This window comes from Tigriopus californicus, chromosome 3 (assembly GCF_007210705.1).
Source record: "Tigriopus californicus strain San Diego chromosome 3, Tcal_SD_v2.1, whole genome shotgun sequence".
Lineage (NCBI taxonomy): Eukaryota > Metazoa > Arthropoda > Copepoda > Harpacticoida > Harpacticidae > Tigriopus > Tigriopus californicus.
In genome coordinates, this window is record NC_081442.1 from 4,782,341 (window position 1) to 4,803,552 (window position 21,212).

The 21,212-nt window shown below is 40.1% G+C and overlaps 3 protein-coding genes across 4 annotated transcripts in view; 1 reads left to right on the forward strand and 2 right to left on the reverse strand.

Annotated features, from left to right (window-relative positions):
* The window catches only part of LOC131877797 (uncharacterized), a 77,348-nt gene that overhangs the window by 52,721 nt on the left and 3,415 nt on the right, over window positions 1-21,212 (forward strand). The window contains exons 1-2 of one of the 2 annotated variants that reach the window (XM_059223585.1): window positions 19,508-19,921; window positions 20,155-20,329. In XM_059223585.1, the coding sequence (XP_059079568.1) occupies window positions 19,808-19,921; window positions 20,155-20,329 (289 nt within the window). In that variant the 5' untranslated portion in view covers window positions 19,508-19,807. Of the gene's footprint in view, window positions 1-19,507; window positions 19,922-20,154; window positions 20,330-21,212 lie in introns of those variants that run through there. The other variant, XM_059223586.1, reaches the window with a different exon arrangement.
* On the reverse strand, window positions 6,834-12,828 carry LOC131877798 (cytochrome P450 6B7-like). The gene is made up of 3 exons (XM_059223587.1): window positions 12,249-12,828; window positions 8,006-8,170; window positions 6,834-7,813 (listed from the first exon to the last, which is right to left on the reverse strand). The coding sequence occupies exons 1-3, from the start codon at window positions 12,717-12,719 to the stop codon at window positions 6,857-6,859; spliced, it is 1,593 nt and encodes a 530-aa protein (XP_059079570.1). The 5' UTR covers window positions 12,720-12,828; the 3' UTR covers window positions 6,834-6,856.
* Window positions 15,502-16,585, reverse strand: LOC131877804 (uncharacterized). Its single transcript, XM_059223603.1, has 2 exons — window positions 16,215-16,585; window positions 15,502-16,140 (listed from the first exon to the last, which is right to left on the reverse strand). Exons 1-2 carry the CDS (start codon window positions 16,279-16,281, stop codon window positions 15,605-15,607), a joined length of 603 nt encoding a protein of 200 aa, XP_059079586.1. The 5' UTR covers window positions 16,282-16,585; the 3' UTR covers window positions 15,502-15,604.

Consider the following 21,212-nt stretch of genomic DNA (forward strand, 5'->3'; position numbering starts at 1 on the left):
ACAAATTGACATTGGGATCAATTGCACTCGCTTCCTTGCACTGATTTTGAACCAGAACATGAATTTTAGATGTACTGCAGGTTGGAACTAATAAAAAATTCTATCAAATGACGTTTCTAAAAAGATCAACCGCCATGGTCTAGTTCATCCAGACAGTCTCGTCTTGGTTGACATTCTCATTTCACAGTTCTCTGTCAAACCGGGTGTTGGGGAACTCAGCTCAGACTTTGATCAAGAGAACAAGGAAGTGGAAACGACCTTGAACCTGGTCCACCGGTGTCACTCCATCCAAGAGATGAACTCCACAGAGAACATTGGTCTTTTCGAAAACAAGGTTGAACGCACATAACTTCACTAAAATTGCACTTTCAAACACTTTTCTTGTTGACTCTGGTTCTTTTGACGTCGATGTCTGGATTTTTGATTTCGTAATGAAAATTGAGCACTTGGCTATTTTGGTCGAAATGGAACTAACGAGCTCAGTTCAGAATCATTACCATCTTCTTTTTCAAAGAACGAGGCTGTGGAGGTTTGGAGCATGCTGGAACCCGATTGATCCAGCATGATCCAATGAGCAGGAACTTACGGGCAAGCCTGGAGATGTATGTTTATGTATATTTTGGTCTCGAACATTCACATTTTAGCAATAGCAGGTCTGTGATAAAAAAATGAAAAGAAACCTTGGATCCCCATAAGCCATAACGTCTTGTTTTTATTGGATCAAAGATGGCAAAAAAGATTGGACCCATCTGGAATTTTCCTCACAAAACTGCTCAAGTAATAAAAAGTGTTAATAGAAAAGATACCGTAATAGACCAGTTTGAATGCTTCGAGTATTTCACTCACTAGTGCAAAGGTAACTTCGTCCTGACTGAGAGATGAGAGATCGAGGGGGCAGCAAGAACAAGGCAAAAATCGTGTCCTCTGATGATGTGGGTTCAAATCCCGGAGCCGGCAGTTGAATACACTAAGGTACGTTTGAATAGTTGGTTCATCATTGACTCGAGAACCTAATCGACTTTAATGAGCGGCACAAATATGCTCTCCAAAAAGACATTTGGGCGCACTGAAGCACTTCAAGCCAAGTTGGATAAGGTAACGCACTTAAGGTCTTCTACTCATTTAATGCTTTCGATAATGAAAGCAGTTGACAAGCCGGGGAAAAGGGAACAAATTTTGCTGGAAAAGGGGCAATAGTTTTGTTTCGTGCACCTATCTTTCGTGAGCTAGTTATTCTGTTTCTATTCATCAATCCCACCTTTTTCGACACAACTTTTTCGACTTTAATTCAACATCACACCGTGAACAAATTTGATATCGGACATGGGCAAACTGTCTTTCAGAAAAAGAGAAACGTCGTTCAATAAAAGAGAAAAATGTTCTCTGTATGTTAAACAACAGCTAAACATTTATTGTAACAGGAGTAACATATCTTTACTTCATGCCCGCCTCTGTCCCATTCCAAGATCTGAACAAATTTGGTAAACTTTGTAAATCCACTAAAATAAACCAGTCAAAAAAGATAGCTATTTACTCAACGATCAAACATTTCTTGTTATGAGGCCTACAAAGATTAGGCTCGAAGAAAATCAAAATGGCTGAGACAAGTAAAGGAAACCATACAAGAAGTAGTAGCGCTCCTAGGCATTTTGAAGCTAAAATCGATGAAAATTGCGCCCTTTAATATGAGTTAGCTAAGTAGCGGTTAAATAAATCGCATCATAATTTCCAAATAGGTACTAAGTAAGTGTGTGCCCAATTCTCATCAACTAAGTTTTGGAAGATTTCAGTTTTTATGATGTTTTCAGGCATGTAAGTTTTTTATGTGTGCTAGAAACTCCATAAAGCAATAATACACAAAAAATTCTAATGATTTTACGAGCTAGAAAAATCCCAAGATGTGTTTGGGTATATCCGTCAAAACGTTAAAAGGCATTGAAAGTGCACCGCTATGCACATGTACAGAATAGTTCGAGTGATGAGAGCTTTCTGCGTTTTTGCGAGAGTAGAAGGAGCAGTAATGATTGTCCACATTTATGCTGGACTTTTGTCATCTTTTAATGCACAGTGTGACATCATAATGGAGATACCAGGCAATCAGCTCAGTAAAGCAATCCCTTCCTACTTTTGCTTTTTCCATATTGTACCTTCGTTAAATTTACAATTGACGCCGTTCTTTTTCCAGTGGGTAGCTTTTGATTCAACATGAAGGAAGGCTGTTTGCAGTTACTAATACTCTGGAAATGGTTTGCTTCGATAGCTTAACAGCCAGAGCTATCCCAAAAGTTAATGGAAACCGCAAAGTCCTATCCTGGATTTGCCTCTCAAATACCAGTGCAAGTCTAACAATATCTCCATGGATGATTTTCCTTATTTTGTTGCTACCAAACGATGCGATCCTTTTAGACCCATACAAAAGACTGGACTACTGCACTCCTTAAACCAAAAACAAGAATGTAAACACATTCAACAAGTGATAGAAAATAAAGACCATTTGTTTGACCAACGGAGTAAGTTTTAGGCCGAAATTCGGTGGATTAAGTTTCGTTTTTTTTCGTGGCAAACCAAGGGCGTTGAAAACAAGCAATGTTATGGAACCTTTCTGTTGGTGGTTGACATGACACGTATCTCCCAAGCTGTTTTTTTTGGTTGGAGATTAATGTTTTTCTTTTATGGCTTGTGCGTCTTATTTTTAAATTTGAAAAACCATTGATTAATGCATTGTTACCGTACACCATTTTAAAATTATCCATTACCCTGACACATTTTGAAATCTTTAGAATGATGTAGCTCAATAACTAAGCATTGAATGCTTTTCAAAATTGAAGACAATCTGTCTATGAATGTCTGTACCATAAGAATAAAAGCTTAGAATGATTTATTTTTACATACATTAAAATACATTTTTCATCAAGCAGGTAACTCTTAGTTCGTATGCACTCGATTCCCTTAGCCTCCTGATTTAATAAAGTATCCATAAGTGCGGCAACATTTACTTTTTCATAATTAATGCTTTGTAGGACAAGTTATGGGATTTAGTTGACCGTCTTGCCCTTTCTTGAGACGGCCTTTGCGCGTAGGTGGTCTACTCCAAAATATAATTTCCTCTCACCGCTTGTCCGAGCTGGATTCTTCGATGAGTAGCTTACCCTTCTCGTCTCACCATTAAGAGGACTGCCACAATTGTTCAAAAGCCTATTTGATGTCTAACAGAAATATCCAAACAAATCTTGGTAACTATTAGCTATATGAGCGTTAAATTTGAGCCAGAATTCAATAAATCAATCAGATCAAAATGACTTCTTATGGTTTTTGCAAGGAAGAAGAGTGTTAAGATGGATTTGCTTATTTCTCTCAATACTTGATAAGGCTTTTTGACCACCGTGGTGAGACGGGTGACACGAGAGGAGAGGAGACGACCGTATCCAAGAATCCATCTCCTGCTTGGAGTTTCAATTCGAGTTCGCTTGATGACTCATCCAGGATTTAAGATCCGGTTTTGGGCAGACCACAGAGGAAGCAAGCCCAAAAGAGTGCATTGCGGGCGAGTCAGGTGAACCAATTTTTAGGTTTGATGGGATCAAAAAAGAATTCAAAACCAAGAGTGTCAAAAAACTTGGCTAAAAAATGTTGGCTGTGACGACGAAGAGGAGAATATCCCTCAATTGGGACAGCAAAAATCAGGTGGCAGCCCCAGCGAGAGAGCTGCCATCTGACTTCGCAACAAACAAGAACTTACAATATGACAAATCATAAAAGGATAGTCGGAGTTTTACCAAAATGTATAATCATCATTCTAGTTGCAACATTACACGATTGTGCAGGCACATTATTTCAAAACATGAAACATTAATAAATAATGCCGGACTAATCAGGGTTGATAAAACGTAATTGATTACATATAATCGAGTAATTGCACCATGTCAAATTCCTTAACAAAAAAAAGAAATCATATATTTGTCCCTTGGGGAACTTCAGGCCATCCCCGAGCTCCAAATTATTCTTCCCAACTTCCCAGGCCAAGGGAAATTCATTGGAACAAACGTAGAGAAACTCTACGGGAATCTTCCTCGGTCCTCGGAATAAATGTTGTGCAGTACAAACTCACTCGAGCTCGAGTATTGTTCCATACCTCAGGGATATTTTCAAGCCTCATTGATCAGCCCATGGTTCATCTTATTCATTGAATGAGCGAGCTTGGCCAAAGATTATCAGAAGTCTCATGTAACTCAATCGCCATATCATGGACACATGCCAAAGATGGAAATGAAACAAGCACAGGCGAAAACTTGGCCGATAGGTCTTGTAACATCAATCGCTTTAAAAATTCAAGTATTGATCGGCCAGTGGCTCTGTTATTGCTTCTTTGTACAAAGTGAGATTGAGAAAAAATAATTCGGTCAAGAAATCATTCCCTATCATTTTTACTACTTATTCATTGTGAAGTTGTGGATAAACTTCAAAATCGATTGCCTTTGATCATGAATGTGCTCACAACCTTGAGTTTCGAAGGGCAGAGTCCATGAATCGAGGTACTTCCATTAAAGCCTCTAGTTTGATGTTTTCAAGTAGAAAGTGAAGAGGACAGAAGTGAACTTGGATCGCGATGGTGCCTTCAAGCTTCAATAACCATAAGCAGAAATGACATGTTCAAATATGAAACTTGTCCAACCAAATTGCTTAGATTATTACATAACATTTTCTGAGCTGTTAACTACATTAGCGAAGGTGCTAGAATTTCAGAACAAAGGATTGCCCTCAAAATATCTAGTTTTCGATGCCACCGAGTACAATCTTGAAATATCGGCTTAGTCTAGGTCTTGAAAGTACCGAAGCTGGTTAAGTACGAAAAGGCTCTCTCAACCAGGATTTTCGTAGAACCTCCGAGTTATTGATGCATGAAAATGGCAGGGTCACTCAAGAAAAAAATCCATACATTCCCATGTGTCGGAACTAGGAAAATGCTCTCTATAAAAATGTAGCCAAATCCTAATGAAAAAATCTTCTTGACAAATAAAGAAAAAAATTCTGACAAGCTCCTATATGCTTAAGGAAAGAATGCAATGTACATTTTTAAGCATTTTAGATTAAGCAAGTTGCTACCCTCGCTTTGCATCTTTGGACTAAAGTTTGATACAGATTTTTCGAATGACTAATGGTGAAAAATGGTTTGGTTAGAGCTGCAAGGCAAATCACATGACTTTGAATCAAATCTAGGCATTGAGTACGACAGTAGTGGAGTGGAAAGCTCTCTGAAACCTTGCTAGAAGACGTTGCAGTTTTGCGTTACCTCCTCATCGAGTGCTTGAACATGAAGATGGAATTCATTGAGTACTCCAAGCACTCCCTCAGCGGGAATGCATCGGAACAGGAGGTAACGCATAGCTCTATCAAACCTCGCTAGAAGACGTTCGATCTTCGACAGAGCTTTCTACTCCACGACTGACGTACTCTATGATTTAGCAAACCAATAGCAGACGTCCAGATCACGTTCTGAGGTTTAACACTAGGGTGAGCTAGGGAGGAGATGTCCCACCAAAGCACACAGTTGCATGGCGTACAACTGCAATTACGGTTAGAACTAAACGCCTTGCACAGGCACCCAGCCATGTCTTGCTTTCCATTTCTCATGTTTCGAAGCCCATTCTCCAAGACCACTAGAATCTGATATTGATGGAAAGCTTCTCATAGCGTTAATAACTTAAAGCAATGCGCTAACGGTTTCTTCAGGTTGACCAGATTTAGGGGAAGACCCATAGATTTCGGAAGTTTTAGGAACACAATGTCCAAATTCACTTACCTTCTTGCACCCGTTGTAGCCTGTTTAAAACCCAGTGTTTTCCAATTGGCAATCTAGCATGTTCTGCCTCAAACGAACTGTTTCTGAAACAACTCCCAAGTCTGGGGTTTCCACGAGCTGATCATTTGGTCATCCTCAGTTTCTAGGTAGTGTATACCCATGCGACGTCTGTCAGCCAAATAACTCTGACTTGTACCATTAGCAAACAATGCAATCAATCAACCTTGAAGGTCAGAACAATATGCCCCAAAACCCATGCACAAATGCATCAACACATACATGATTGTGTCTTGAATAATGTTGCGCCCTTTTTGAGCTACTCATTAATATGTAACGAAGTGCAAGTTCTTAATTCCTTGGGATAAAAGTGTGCCCACATGTATTATTATGATTTTGTTCTAGCAAACTGTACTTGAATGAAATATCAGCAGGAGCTTGTTCAAAAAAGTGCAGAAAACGTTGCTGCTTGTTTGCTTCCCAACCGTCAGATCTTAACGCTTCAAGAACGTCTTGCTATTCCATTCCTCGCCCAAAACCTCTCCCCATTCTTCATATGCAATCATATTCTTCTTTGGGATCGTTGTTAAGGTCATCTGACTGAATAGCTATATTTTGTGCTGAGGGAGTTTGGATCAGAAGATGAGTTTGCAAACGGTTTGAAGTCAAACTTCCCTCCTGGATGCATTCAAATTTGTCATCTTTTTCTGCGGTAAGCATTAGTATGTTAGCAAAGATTTTAATCGTGTGGAACATTTTCATGCCGAGGTACTTTTGTACCGGTTGGAGAACACCCGGCCACTAGATTTTTCATGCCTCCTTTGAATTGGCTACAAAATGCCATAGAATTCTAGTTTAGCTCTAAAAGTATCCTTGAAAGCACTACAAAAAAATTTTTGAAATTTGATTCAAGTTTATGTGAATCAGATATCCAGTTGTATTAATAATCTATACTGTATCACTAAACTTAACACCAAGAGACAAATCAATTCAAACATAATCAAATCTTACAAGATAATAATAGAGAGACAAAAAATCTGAAAGCCAGAGTTTATTCATTTATCGTGGCAAAATCGTGAGTAGTATGTCTCCTTTAGGCTGAATAGTTATAGATTTGGGATCGGGAATGAGTTCGGTGAGAGTTTGGGAACAACGCTCGAGTTTGTAATTGGCCAAGAGACGAATCAGTGATATCTTGACTTGAAGCAGAGCAAATCGCATTCCTACACAGTTACGAGGGCCTTGGCCAAAGGCCAGGAAAGCGTATGGATTCCTTTTGGCCTTGGCTTCGGGGCTGAAATTCTCCGGATCAAACTCGTTGGGATTGTCGTAGTACTTGGGATCCTTCATGATGGCCGTGGATGGGATTTGGACTAACATATCCTTTTCAATCACGAAGTTGGTTCCGGGGATTTGGTAGTCCTTCACGCACGCTCTTTCAATAATGGTCAGGGGATAGATTCGCAAGGTTTCGTGGACCACTTTGTCCAAATAAGGTAGTGCTTGAACGGTGGTATAGTCCAAAACATCACTGCCATCATTCTGAGCAATAGCTTCACTTATTTCGTCGTATAATTTCTCTTGGACATCTTCATGAGTTGCCAAGAAATAGGAGGCAACGCTCATAATTGTGGAGGATGTGTCGAACCCGGCAAAGAACAGAATGAAAGCGTTGGACAAAAGGAAGAGTTCAATTTCATCATCCGGGATGGAACTTGTCCTTGAGACATGAATAGCAGCATCTTGGTCGTATTGATCTTTCTCAAGTTCTTGCTTAATTCCTTGGCGATCAGCTTCCAAGGCATCCAATAGGAGATCCAGTAGATCGTTCCTTCGGACCTTTGAATTTCTCCGCTCTTTTATGCATTGGCCTAAAACGTCCAAGACAAAGTTTCCCGCCTCTCTATTGAAAAGATCCAGCTCAACATTCATCATCTTGGACAAAGATGGAAAAAGGGCCATGAAAGCGTATTGGCCAAATTGAAGAACTTGGTTAACATCAGTCAATTTGGTTATCTGAAAGGAAAATAGACTTCATGTATACAGTTCCAGGAAATGGATTGCATCGATGGCTGACTAGAACGATCCAAGGCCTTGGGACATGTCGGTATCAAAGCCTATGTACGTTCATAGTTCGGGACAAAAGAAACGACACAAGTACCGTATGTACAGTAGGATGCCAAAAATTGGAAATTAGTTGCCTCCTACCATGCTTCTGAATTGACTATCCGTGTTCTTCAGGCTCCGAGCCTCAAATCCGAAGCCACATGAGGCTATTGAATCCAAAGTAAAGTTCGTGAAAGTATCCTTTGCGTTGAAAGGCTCTCCACTTTCACTGAATTTGGACAGATATTGAACAAAGTCATCACCAACCTACAACGATCACAAATTCATTAGGGATTTTGTACTTCAATGAATCAGAGTGGTTTGTAGAATCAAGATCGGATCATTTATCGAACGAATTTTTTACAGATATGTTTCTTGACGCACAAAACTTTCTTAAACTAATATCAATGAATTTGAATTTTGACTTTTACAAAACAATTAGAGTTTAGCGTGTAACCATACAAAAATTGGACGCACACTCAGAATGTTCTGTTTCTTTTCTTCATTGTCGTACAAAGGACTTTGAAGAGTCAAAGAGATGATTCAAAAGCTTAAGCCAGCTCAACTTTTTTCATAGATTTGAATCTTTACATAAGACACGGGTTTCTAAGAATAATTTGATATGGTTAATGAGTCGTCATTGTCAATGGATTGCTTTATTTGCATCAAGGGCTTCTGTTTGTGCAACCTTTTGTTGTTTACTGGTACGCCGAAAAGTTTGAAACTTTATCAAGGATCAACATTTCCATCAGAATTCACTGCACATAAGGGAGCGTCTTAACTCATGCATGCATTCTGTGGGGTACGTATTGTTTGTATGATATTCGAGATTAATTAGTAAGGTGGTTCAGGAGGTCAGGTCGAATCCGAAGGCATTTTTCTCTTATGCGAACTCTACGAGAAAAATGAAACACTCTGTTGGGCCTTTTGAGGTTGATGGGGCAGCCATTAGCAATGTAGAGACTATGGCTAACATGCTTGGAGATCAGTTCTCTAGTGTGTTTTCAACCCCACTGAGTTCGGAAGCAACAGCTCATTGCTCTGAAGATGAGTCTGTTGAGATTGACATGGTTAGTCAAGCTGAGCGTTTAGATGATCTTGTAGTCACAGATCAAGATGCTTTAGAGGCCATAAGGGACTTGAGGCTTTCCAGCTCTCCTGGTCCTGATGGTGTGACATCTCAGTTTCTGATGAGATGCTCACTGGTTCTCGCTCCTGTTTTCTCGTACTTGATGCGCTGCATCTTGGATCAGGGCAAGTTTCCATCTTCACTAAAGTTAGCTCATGTTGTTCCAATTTTTAAAGGGGGAGATAAGTCGCTCCCCAGTAATTACAGGCCGATTTCTCTCACTTCGAATATTGCGAAGGTGTTTGAGAAGATCATGAAGTTCAAACTTGTTGAATTTCTTGATATTCATGAAGTCCTTCCTCCTAGCCAGCATGGGTTCCGAGCACATTTTAGCACGGTTACCCAACTGATTGAACATATTGAGCGGGTTATTGAGGGACTAGAGAGTCATGAATCAGTTGATGTAGTTTATCTCGACTTTGCCAAGGCCTTTGACAAGGTAGATCATGGGCTTTTAGTTAACAGGCTCCATGAAATTGGGATCCAAGGCAGGGTTCTCAATTGGTTAAAAAGTTTCATTTCTGGTAGGAAGCAATTGGTTAAGGTTGAGGGATCCCTTAGTGACATACATGATGTCAAGTCAGGTGTTCCCCAGGGTTCGATCTTAGGGCCCCTCTTGTTTATAATATTCGTTGCCCCGCTTCAAAAGCTTAGTATCACTGCCAGTCTCTCTTCTTATGCTGACGATACAAAGTTAGTTTCTGGTAGGAATGGCCAAGATTCCAGTAGCCTTGCAAAGGACTTAAATCGAATCTACTCTTGGGTAACTGAGAGTAATATGGCCCTGAACGGAATGAAATTCCGCTCAATGACATTTGGGTCAACTCCTTTAAATACTCCACTCGTAGATAATGGAGGTAAAGATATTGAGCAGGTCTCATCTATGAAAGATCTAGGTGTAGTCCTCCAAAATAATGGAAAGTTCGATGAGCATATCCAGCTGAAGGTGGGTAAGGCTTTTCAAATGTGTGGTTGGATATATCGCACGTTTAAGTCCAGAGATAGCATCACGATGCTAACTCTGTACAAGTCGATTGTCCAGCCACATCTTGAATATGCCTCACCCATTTGGGCTCCAATGAGTTCAGCAGGTTTGCAAAAGGTCGAGCAAGTCTAAAGATGTTTCACTAGGAACATCACAGGATTGAGAGAGCTCTCATATTGGGAGAGGCTAAAAAAGTTGGGACTGTACAGTGTTCAGAGAAGGTACGAAAGGTATCTGATACTGTACGTCTTCAAAAGCATCCATGAGCTTTGTCCCAACCCAGGATTTAGGGTCAATTCTAGTGACCGTAGAGGCTTAATGTGCGTTTTGAGAGCACCTTCAAGCCCTCGAGAATCCAGGCTAGTTCGAACAATGAAGTCCACATCTCTTCTTTCTCGGGCTCCTTCATTGTTTAATTTGCTTCCCTCTAATATCCGTAAGGAATACGTAGGCCTTGTTGATCCGGTAGCATCTTTCAAGTCAGACTTGGACAAATTTTTAGATAGCATTCCAGATCAACCCTACATTCAAGGATTAGCTCGGTCTGCCAACTCAAATTCGTTGGTAGACCAAATAACATATAAAAATTGAAAGGTAATAAATAGACGAATTATAATCTTTCATTTTAATAGTACTGGGGATCACATTCCCTGTAGCGGTTAGAAAAGCCCGTGAAAAACCAAACCAAAAATGCTTTGTGGCAAAATGCCACGCATTTTGTATATGATCACTGGTTTAGTTGCCAAATGGCAGCTTCGGGTATCAATTTTGGACAAAATGAATGTTTCCGTTGATGGCCTCTCTAATTTTCGTGGCAATGCAAATTGAAATGAAATGCCAATAGTAAGAACATAGCTATTATTTTCCTAAATGAAACGCTAGCTTCGTTTTTCTTCCCAACAATAATGCAATTCATTTCTAATGAACTTGTTCAAAAGGGGTACCGAAAGTCTTGTCCTAAAAAGGTGTTTTTGCAAAGCCCATGATGATGTTCCTAGCGAACTTAGAACTGATTTATTTGAGTGGAAAATAGTTACAGGTATACGGTACATTAGCGAAATTCGTCAACTTGGACTCAAAAACTTGATGCAAATGACGTACGACACCGTAAGCCAGTACTTTATCCCAAAGGCTATCATAACCTTTCCTTTGTGGTATTGGAAGTATGGTCTAGCGCACGAAATTCTAGATACATGGACTGTGAACAGGCCAACGTCAAATCGGCCTGCTCCGGTCAGAGCGACTCTGAGCAACTTTTCGAATGAAAGAATTGAAATAAGGAATGTAGATCTCTTCAATTAAAGGCAAGTCATTTTTATTTTCTGTACTTCTAAAATAGCTTGTTTTAAAGTTATGATGTTAAAAGCTCGTGCAGCTGACCAAGAGCAGGCCGAAATGTCGAATTATGTGTGGTGATTACTACAAAGCTTAGCCCAAATCTTCTGACAATCCCAAACAGTTTTGGGCTCAAATTTGGCTAAGTTCACCTATTAGACAAGATGTTGCGATCCTTACTAATAGTGGTAATTTCCAATAAAGTGAATGGTCCAGGCGATACGAAACTTTCGTTTCCCTTCACAGTCCACATCTCTAGAAGTCCGTGGCTAGCGCTTGCGAGAATCCTTTGATTTTCTAACATTTTAACAGACTCGAGTGCAACAAAAAAACAAAGCGCTTTTGCAATACTATACAGTGCTAATGCAATCTCCTTTGAAAGATTTACACCTTATATAGTCAAAACTATAGCGGGCTTAGAGGTCAGTTTGATGAAGAAATCTAATGACAGAAATCAAGGCGAGTCCGGACCCGTCTATCCACAAAGAACAAAAAAAAGAATGGAATTTAAATGATCTATTAGATAAAAGAAAACACTTTTCTGATGGCGAGTGTTGAAATTAGTTTCATTTTGTCGCCCTCTTGTTCATTACTCATTAGCCTCGAGGTTACAAGACCCTGATTTAGTTGTCTTTTTTAGTTCTACTATTTATGGGGGTAACGGACGCCATGATACCAAAATGAAAAAGCAGTGACCACCAAATCAAATTGGGAATACTTGATTAACAATTAAAAATACGTTTAACATCTTCATCCAAGAACTGTGATCTACTTTTGCTCCAGTGTGGCGACTGATTTTGTACAGGACTTCCCCAATATTAGTGTACAGCAAAGATGTCACTATGTTAATTGTTCTGATATTCTTAAACTCTGGTGTTCATAGATTTCATACTTACATTGTTAACCAAGACGGTCATGGACTTGAGTTTGCCACTGGTAAAAATTGGGGAAACGATGCTTCTCATGGTTTTCCACTGATCCCCGCACAAGCTCGTCAGCATCGTACTGAACACCTTATTTCGTTGGCTTTTACCGTCGGTTGGCACTTTTCTCCTATCCATGAAATGATCGAAGTCTTTGACCAAAATGCATTTGGCTAAGTCCAAGTCATTGATCACAACTTGTGGTGTTCCTATTTGGAACTGGCCAACAACCTTGTCATTGGGATAATCCCAATAAATGCGATTGCTGATATCGACCACCGAAATTTTCCCCAGCAAAAGGTCTTTAACATTGGAGGAGCCAAATGGAAAAGATGGAGTCAAGAATGGAATGCCTTGATCCCTGAAGAACGTGTACTTTCTGGTCATGTACTTGTACAACGAAATAGATAGGCCTATAAAGGCCAGGACAATCTCGATCCACATTGTTGTGGATGCTTAGATGGATGGGTGGGTGGTTTGAAGTATGCAAACAATGTTATTCTTCGTAGCTCTCTCTCTGGTTCACTGTCGTTCATATTGTGTTGCTGTTTTGCCATTGCAGTTCGTTTTATTAACATCAAACCGGGGGGATTGTGAACGTACCCTCAGAGCTCATGAACCTGCGTGCTATGTTTCATCCTGTATGTTAGTACTATGTGGAAGCAGGCACTGTCAGGTACCGGTCCGAGGGTGTTGATAGTTGGGACTCATCTACGTCACTCATTTCCAGTCAGAGTGAACGATGTGAACCGACATGAAGGAAAACGTGCAACAAAGCTCTAATCTTTAGTGAAACGCAGATGTATCACTTCAAAATGTGAATTGCGAGTATTTCGTGTCCCTTGAAATACTTGCAAGGCATGCATGTACATGCAGAAAACATTGTCTCATAACCAAGGCTGTAAAAAATGGAATCCTAACTCTTTTTGCCTTAAATTGCATTTTTGACGTTTATTTGTTCTTCCATTTTTCAAATATCCTTTTTTGTTTAAAAAAAAAGGGTCAGTTAAGATTCGATTTCAGTTGAAAAAATCCAGGGTATTGTTCCTTTTGAATTTCGCCCCCGCCCTTCGTTTTTCTTCTGTCCTTTGGCTGAAAAATTCCGAGATAAAATTGCTGGCCCCTCTGTCAAAGACATGAAAGGCAGGAATATAAGTCATTCATAATTGGTGTGTGTGATGACTTTTTTTTGTTAAATTTCTTTCTAGTTATCAAGACGTATCGACCCAATATCACGCAACTTCATTGAGAGGTTTTCTACTTCTTGGGGTATATCTCGAAAAAGCAGGAGTTTGAAAAGTCAATTTGACAACTTTTGAGCCGAACACATGTGAAAAAGAAATGGTTACATTGTAGAGAGAATTTAAAGTCGAGAAAAAAGATTTTATTGATTTCAAAACAACGTGACCAGTTCATGAAGAAGACACGAGAACAAGGGTTTCTTTAGTACAATTTATGTGGAAAAGAAGAATATTCCCATGATTGATCCAGCTTTGGGTGAAACCAGAAGTTTTTTGAGCATTTATACAATTAGTGTTATGGTCCGCAAAAATGTTGGCTTGCCTTGAATATGGATTGGGGAAAGATGTCAGTCAGGGTACTAAACCAATTTTCTGAACTTTCAACATTTCCATTATTTGCTTGTGCAGATAGTTCAGCAATTAATAATAACCACTTATTAGCAATGTGATTGTCCTTAGGCTTTACTTTGAAGTACATTTCAATCATTTGAGAGTTTTGTCTGTTTTCAATTGTTTGACTTATGCGTTACATTTCTCGTATCTACATTTCACATATTTTTAGAAACAGTACTCGTTTTGATTGCTAGACAAGTTGACTTACGACCACGATGAGGTAATAGTCCTAAAATTTACATTTAGATCTTAGGGAGATGCCAAGTGAAACCATAACATTCTCGAGGAGGAATGGTTGTGTAGTTGATTATTTACCTTGTCAAAACAGAATGGAAACTGTTTTCGAGGAGCAACCCAAGTTTCGCAACTAGTTGATTTTGATGCTTTTGAAATTTAAAGGATAAAAGGCAACTGTAGGTGCGCCAGTCCTCCAGTGACCCAAAAGCCACGGGAGTCTTTCTCGCCCACAAACTGGGTGATCATTATGAATAAATAATGCAATTAATCAACGCTGTCTTTCATCCATATGCAACTTAAAGAGGTCTCAAGAGGGTACCCAAAAGCTAATTTGTCCCCGTCTCAGATATGCCAACACTTCCAAGACTCTATCCAACCCCACAAAAAAGGCATCTACATTTACTCAAGAGATCTCAGAACAAAAAAATACACGGTAACACTCTCCCTGAATGGCAGACAACTTCAAAGACCAGAGTGTGCTCACCTCTCCCCTACTTTCGTCTTCCACTCACAACCTTCAAACCTTGCTACTCTCACATGATTCATAACCATCCAACGCAGTGGTCCATACATCAAAAATGACAATTCCTATAGACACAACCCACATCTGAAAATCCCTTCGCTAACATCTCGAACACTCGAATGGACCCTGCTGAGAAAGAAAGAGCCCTTCCTTCGTCTTTGCTCCTTTTCCAGGAATCCATGGTACAATGGCAAGGTCAGTGGACTAGCGAGAACTATATTTGAAGGGATGGATCAATGTCTACGATAATTGGCGTGTGTTTTTCGGGCTTGTGAGAAACGCATCCAATCTCCAAGGATGGCTAAATCAATTGTACAACAAGCATCTCGATCTCGATTTCTTACTCTTAAGGTATGATGAAAAATCTCTCTCTCTCTGGTAGGAAAGAGTCTGTCTGCATTCTTGGAAAGATAGCTTACTTCTTGGAGAGTGGTCCATTCTGCCATCAGCTTTGATGATGCTGGTGCATATTTCAGCATAATCTTGATCCACACGTTCGTGTTTTGTTTGCCTTCTGTATCCTAGAGAGATGGTTCATAAACAAAACCCAATGTGAATCAATATTTTCATCCGCTTTTTTCTAGCTTGTTCTTATCTCGAGCACTGAACCACAGCCCAATCCACATGGGTTCATATGGGAAATGCATAAATTAAAGTGTGGTCTTGGCTAATCTATGCAGTGCGAAATTACATATTTCATTCGAGGCTTTGCAAAAAAGACCGCATTCCCCATTTTCCTTCGAAAAACGAACTATGGCCAAAAGAAACAACAGTCATTATTAATAATAATACTTCAATTCTAACTCCGATGACCGGTTTTTTTCCAAACTGATCTTCGTTTTATGTTTAATTATCAATAATATTATGGTTTGCCATAAATATCACATTTGGCTTGAAACAGCGGGGATTTCAAAGGGAGAGCGAGTGATCACCATCTATCGTCCAGAGAAAGGTAGACGACCCACGTCAAACTTGCCCACGTTAACGTTGCCACCCACCACACCTTGAGCTTGACCGTTGTTGAAGGTGAATCCAGAGTTGATACCGGGGTTGATCTGGCCTTTGTCATTGAAGGTGGACACGCCACCTGTGACGAAGGGGTTGATTTTACCTCCGGAGAACTGCCCACCCAAGTTGAAGGTGGGAGCCACATTGCCCTCACCGACTTGGACACCCACACCCAAATTGGGTTCCAACCTCTGGGTTTGGGTGTTGAAGGCCAGACCCACTTGTGGGCGGAGGGAGAGCCGGGTGTTGTCTTCCTTGATGTTCTTGGCCGTGAGAAGACCCGCCCCCAAGAAGCCCGCAGCACCCACAGCGTGTCCCAGGTTCAAGTTGCCCAAAGGACCGCCTTGTTGCTGTTGTTGCACCTGGTTATTTTGAAACTGGCCATTGTTTTGATTATTGAACTGTTGTTGTTGTTGTTGTTGTTGTGGTTGTCCCCCTCCAAAAAGACCAGAGAGGTCGAATTCTGAAAAAAGTTCATCAAACAAGTTTGTTTATAATATAGAAGTTCTGTTTGCACTCGTAATCTTGGTTACTTACGTGGAGCCGGGGCTGCATGAGCGAGGACCACCATGGCACAAATGTAAAAGAATCGGAAAGCTTCCATTGTGTTTGTGTTCGTGAAAATATTTCAATGTATTGAATATCAAATAGAATCACGGTTTGAGAAGTTGCTCCTCCACTTGCTGTACCCTAGGCACTCGAATGATGACTTTCAGTGAACGATATGTAGTTTATATCGTTGTTCGAAACCGTTGGCTGTACCCAAGTTGGAGATTCCCCGAGTATGGATATTCTCTCTTGTGAGTTGCGGGAATTTTTGTGCAGCAATGCTTCCTTAGTTCCACTCATCGGCCTGATTTATACCCACGTCAAGGACGCCAACTATGTTCAACGTTGCCCTCACCAACAAGCTTCCATCCCTCCTGTTCCCTCTATACCCTCCTCTCTCTCGCTATCTCGGTGAAGCGGGTGAGATGCGTAAGACAATGTTGTTCATACATACAGGTATTGCGTATAACCTCTTCAGGCAACACTTACCGTTGTCTCCGTACGCATTGATGGATTTAAAGTCAACAGAAGCAAACCCGTGCGGTAGCTCCCATTCGCCACGATGTACAAGGTAAAAAGTGCCCATTTGACAACCATCGATTTTTAATGGTCAAACATGGTCAAGCAATACGCTTTAGAGCGGCTTACGGTTATCATAGAACCCCGTTGCTTCGTCAATCAGCAGTCTTTTATTTGAGGTCCAGAACTTTGGGCACGGGAAGGAAATAAAGCGAACCAAAATTAGGTCTGGGTTTCATTGTTTAATGTCGACGACTATTCACAAGATTCTTCATCAATCATCACTAGACGACATTGACGTCTTATTAGTTGCATGGAGCTTAAATGGGAAACCAAAGCTTCACCGTTGATGCAATCCTTACGTAGACTCCAAACATCCAGCACTTTGTTATGAACTCCTCCAAAGATCGACTTATTTATTGGGAAATGCGACAATCGTGAAGTATAGCACTGCCTTATTTCGGACCAATCTGGTTCTTCCTAGATTCAACTCTACATAGTTAAGTTCATCAATAATTATTGGCCGTGTAGGTGCGGCAATTGTTTTACCACCTCGCTTTGTGGCTTCATGTTGGGAACAAGTAAGATGTACTCGGCCACACCTGATCAAATCCAACCGAAGTTGATGAGTGATGGTGACCAATCCAATTCGACCAGATGAGGCCTGGGCCCTCTGAAATGCTCAGAGAGTACTCTAAAGAGTCAAGCTGGGCTCGAACAAAGGGAGTTTAGTAGTTCGAGGGTGGTGATTCTTGGAAGCGTTGGATGGGAGAGGAGCGTCAAGACTCAGCGGGATTCCCAGGTTTGAAAAGTTATTCCTCATTCCGTGGACTAAGCGATAACAGCAGAATGTTTGTATTCTTGTATAGTACAGATAATTGACGCTAGATTGAGGGGGGTGAAGATGTCTTCGGCTTAGATAACAAATGTGTTTGGGCCGGATTACTTTCTTTGGCATCACCTTGCTTCCATTACTGTTCCACTTAGTTGTGTTCTTTAGAATACACCTTACCCCTAGACCACACCTGATCCACCTTGGGCTCAGTTCCATGTGCGTTCCAATCAAAATTAGGAGAGAGTACGGTTAGGAACCGGCTAATCCGAGGACGATTAACGATTGTTAGGGCCAGTGACTTTAAGGGCTTTTCTACAAACAACGACAACTTAACCCGACATTGATGATCACTTGAACCAGATTTGTAAGAGATCTTGGGTCCTCCAAAAAGTTTTTCAATCAACCGTGGACCCATTCCTAATTATTTAGGTATTGAGGGCACTTACTCATAATTACGTAGTCACATGTTATTCAAAATGTGGACTTAATTATTAGGTTTTCATAATTACTTTGAATGATCTATATGATTCTGTAACGATCGAATGCCTTTGGCTGGGTCTACGGTAACATGAAGATTTAGCTTAGAAGCAATAAAGATGGCAATGCTGATAAGGCTTCCTCCATTACTTTATGTGAGTCACTCAATTGATCGAAGGAATACCAAGCAAAACCTGCAGGAACAAAGCGACCATTTTTGAAGTGCTGAACTCCTCAATATCATAAACAATGTGGCTTAAACGTTTCGTTTGGCAACAAACCACTGCTTGTAGGAAACGTGCTAGTATTGGCATTTGAATTCTTGTTCTGAAAGCATTTACCCCAAACCGAGTTCCTGGCTTTGTGTTTGAGTGGCTGAAGCTCATTAATTGTTTATGAACAAACCAGGAACGACGAACAAGTCCAAGTGTACTTGTCTGTGGAACGAGGGCCAAGTTCTTGAAAGGCTTCCAACCTGAAGGAAGAAGGAAAGTCATCCCAAACCCTTATAAACAGTAATGATCACTAATCATAAATATGCGTACCTAACAACACAACCAAGAGACCACGTTGCTTTCCTTTAAATAACGCGACTTGGGACCAAGTATATTTTGACAACCATACAAGTGAACCAGAATCATAGAGAAGGTGCAGTATTTGGAACCGATAAGAAAGACAAATTTTTGTTTCATTGGAGAATTTTCATGATGAGTACTAACTATCAAGTTAATTTTTTCCGAATTTACATGAAGTTAGTGAAGGAAACGCCATCTTGGCTAAGTATGACATTTTCACCACAACCACTTAAGTTTCCATTAAGCAAAATTCGATTCGCATGATCAGAAATAAGATCAGAGGCTATAAAGCTCTCACGTTCAGCGTTTAAAACAGCTATGAACTAGGAAATGCTCTAATGGACACTTTTTATTATCATAGGGGTGGAAAACTTTATGATATGAAATGAAATAAAATTATAAACTTTTCTAGTGTTGTCATGAGTAAGTTCCTTAATTTGTCCTAAAATTTGATGATTTAAAAATGACACCGAGATTTTTGAGGGGAAAAAATCAGAAAAACGGCATTTTGGAAATTTATCTACTTGCTGGCACAGATCTGGTACGTTGTTCTTGAATTTCTAATCATTAGTAAAATCATACTGATCCAATTAGGATATGAGTCAGAAACAAAGGTTAAAGTACAAAATATTGCCCTCTAGAGCGATATACCTGAAATAAAAAAATAAGCTTTTTTCTCGACTCACTTGAATGCTTTCGTAAACAGTTTGGAAGCAAATCGCACCTTGACTGTCCTACACCTGATTATTACATTCAATATCCGTTACTATTCAGTTGATCATGAATGTTGCTCCTTTTTTGGTGTTTAAACAGAGTTCGCTCTAACCATGCGCTCAACCGAACGAGAACACGGTTCTGTCCAGTTTGCGGTGGGTATTAGTATTAGTGGGTTATAAAACAATCATGTGAAAGCACTCCTTTCGGGCTCTGCCAAGCAAAATGTGTTCGTTGGCGAGTTTTTTCGAACCTCAATAAATAGATATTTGTCCCCCATGGTGAGGACGCGTTTGACCGTCTTTGACCGAAATCATAAGTTGGATCCTTTTGTGAATTTGTGAATGTTTGTGACTCGCGCATGTCGGACAATCACCTTCAAGTTCAATGGCTATGACAACGTGCCAACAATACTCTGTGATTTGAGAATGATTTCGTCCCTCATTTTTTGGTAATACCAAATGATGAATGGCTTTCAGTGGTTAAGCAGGATCCTGCTATGGAATGTGCTGAGAATCATGGAGGTGAAGGCCATACTGTGTTTTGAGTGCAATAACATGATTGGAACCAGTCAGGTGAGCTTAAAACTTCAAAGGCTCGTTAAAATATTCCCAACCATAGTCATGCCCTCAAGGCCAAAGGTTGAATCACTTAGGATGGGGATGGGATTCCTTAAGCATTTGTTTAGCCTTCAAGGAAAAAGTAGGCTGTTTTGTTGCTAGCTTGGGTAGGTTGGCATTGCTGTCTGTGCGTGCTTAAAGGCTATGACGTATCCAAAGGTGTAATGGGTTTCCTTCCTCTTTTGCAGAACCATTGTCCAGGATTGACCTTGGTAGATTTTCCGACCATGAATATGTGTCGCTTGTTGGCGCTCAAAGATGGTACCATTATTAATCAAAGTCCAATCAGTCCAGTGCTTTGTACTTCACAATCTAAAAGGACGACGAGATTAAAGATTTCCAAAGATTACCGAGACGGCGAAGGTAAATCGATCATTTACTCTTTGTTGAAAAGTACAGAATATTTTTTTGGGAGGAGTTTTATTTTCGTTTTCTATGGTGCTCTGCTGTCATCTTATTGGGGTTCAATCTGTCGAAGAATCTATGTACATGAAGAATCTAAAACATTGATACGGATGTTGCATTGTTTTCTCGATGACAAAGATTTTTAATAGACTCTGTTTGCATTTGAAAAATTCAGCGATGTGATAGTAGTTTTTATCACAATTCCTAAACATCGCATGTGCTCTCAGTTATCTAATTTCATTTATTGTAAACAACGTTTTGCCATGAATTGGGTGCCCTTTTGTAATATGCAGTGATGACGACCTGACAGACGACTTTGAATGAGCTTAACGATACGGTCCTCTAAATTACGCTCGTTGATTATTTTAATGGTAAGGCTTGCTTCTAAGATGTAACTTCAATTTAATGTGATAGTCGGGAATTCGATCCAAAAGTTAAGTGGGAAAATGGATATGAACGAACGCAGCAGCTATTTTGGTCTAGGAGCCTTTCTCCAGAGTTTTCAAGAACCGTTAACGATGAAAGGGAAAAGCACAACCATTGATTCACGTAAAAGGCTAACAGAGCTCTGTTTCATGCAATTAAGTTGATATTGTCGAAGGTCAGGGGTGTTTTTGAAAAAAATTAAATATTTGATACAAAAAGGCTCCACTGTCGCATTTTGTTGTTAAGCCAGTTCATCATTGTAACACAATTTTTTGAAACGATCACTTTTCGAGGAAACCTTTCAACCCGTATTTAGAGATGAACAGATCCGATTGGTCTGTTGATAATTCAAAAATAGACACAAAGCTCCATTTCAAAGCTTAAATGCTTTTCATGCTGGCTGTAAAGGGACAGG

Bases quoted from the DNA above. Each gene is read 5' to 3' on its own strand.
- LOC131877798 (XM_059223587.1), bottom strand. From the start codon at position 12,719: ATGTGGATCGAGATTGTCCTGGCCTTTATAGGCCTATCTATTTCGTTG. The intron at 8,171-12,248 runs GTAAGTATGAAA...TGATCGTTGTAG, and splicing joins TGACCGTCTTGGTTAACAAT to GTTGGTGATGACTTTGTTCA. The intron at 7,814-8,005 runs GTAGGAGGCAAC...TTTTCCTTTCAG, and splicing joins ATAGTCAATTCAGAAGCATG to ATAACCAAATTGACTGATGT.
- LOC131877804 (XM_059223603.1), bottom strand. From the start codon at position 16,281: ATGGAAGCTTTCCGATTCTTTTACATTTGTGCCATGGTGGTCCTCGCT. The intron at 16,141-16,214 runs GTAAGTAACCAA...AACTTTTTTCAG, and splicing joins TCATGCAGCCCCGGCTCCAC to AATTCGACCTCTCTGGTCTT.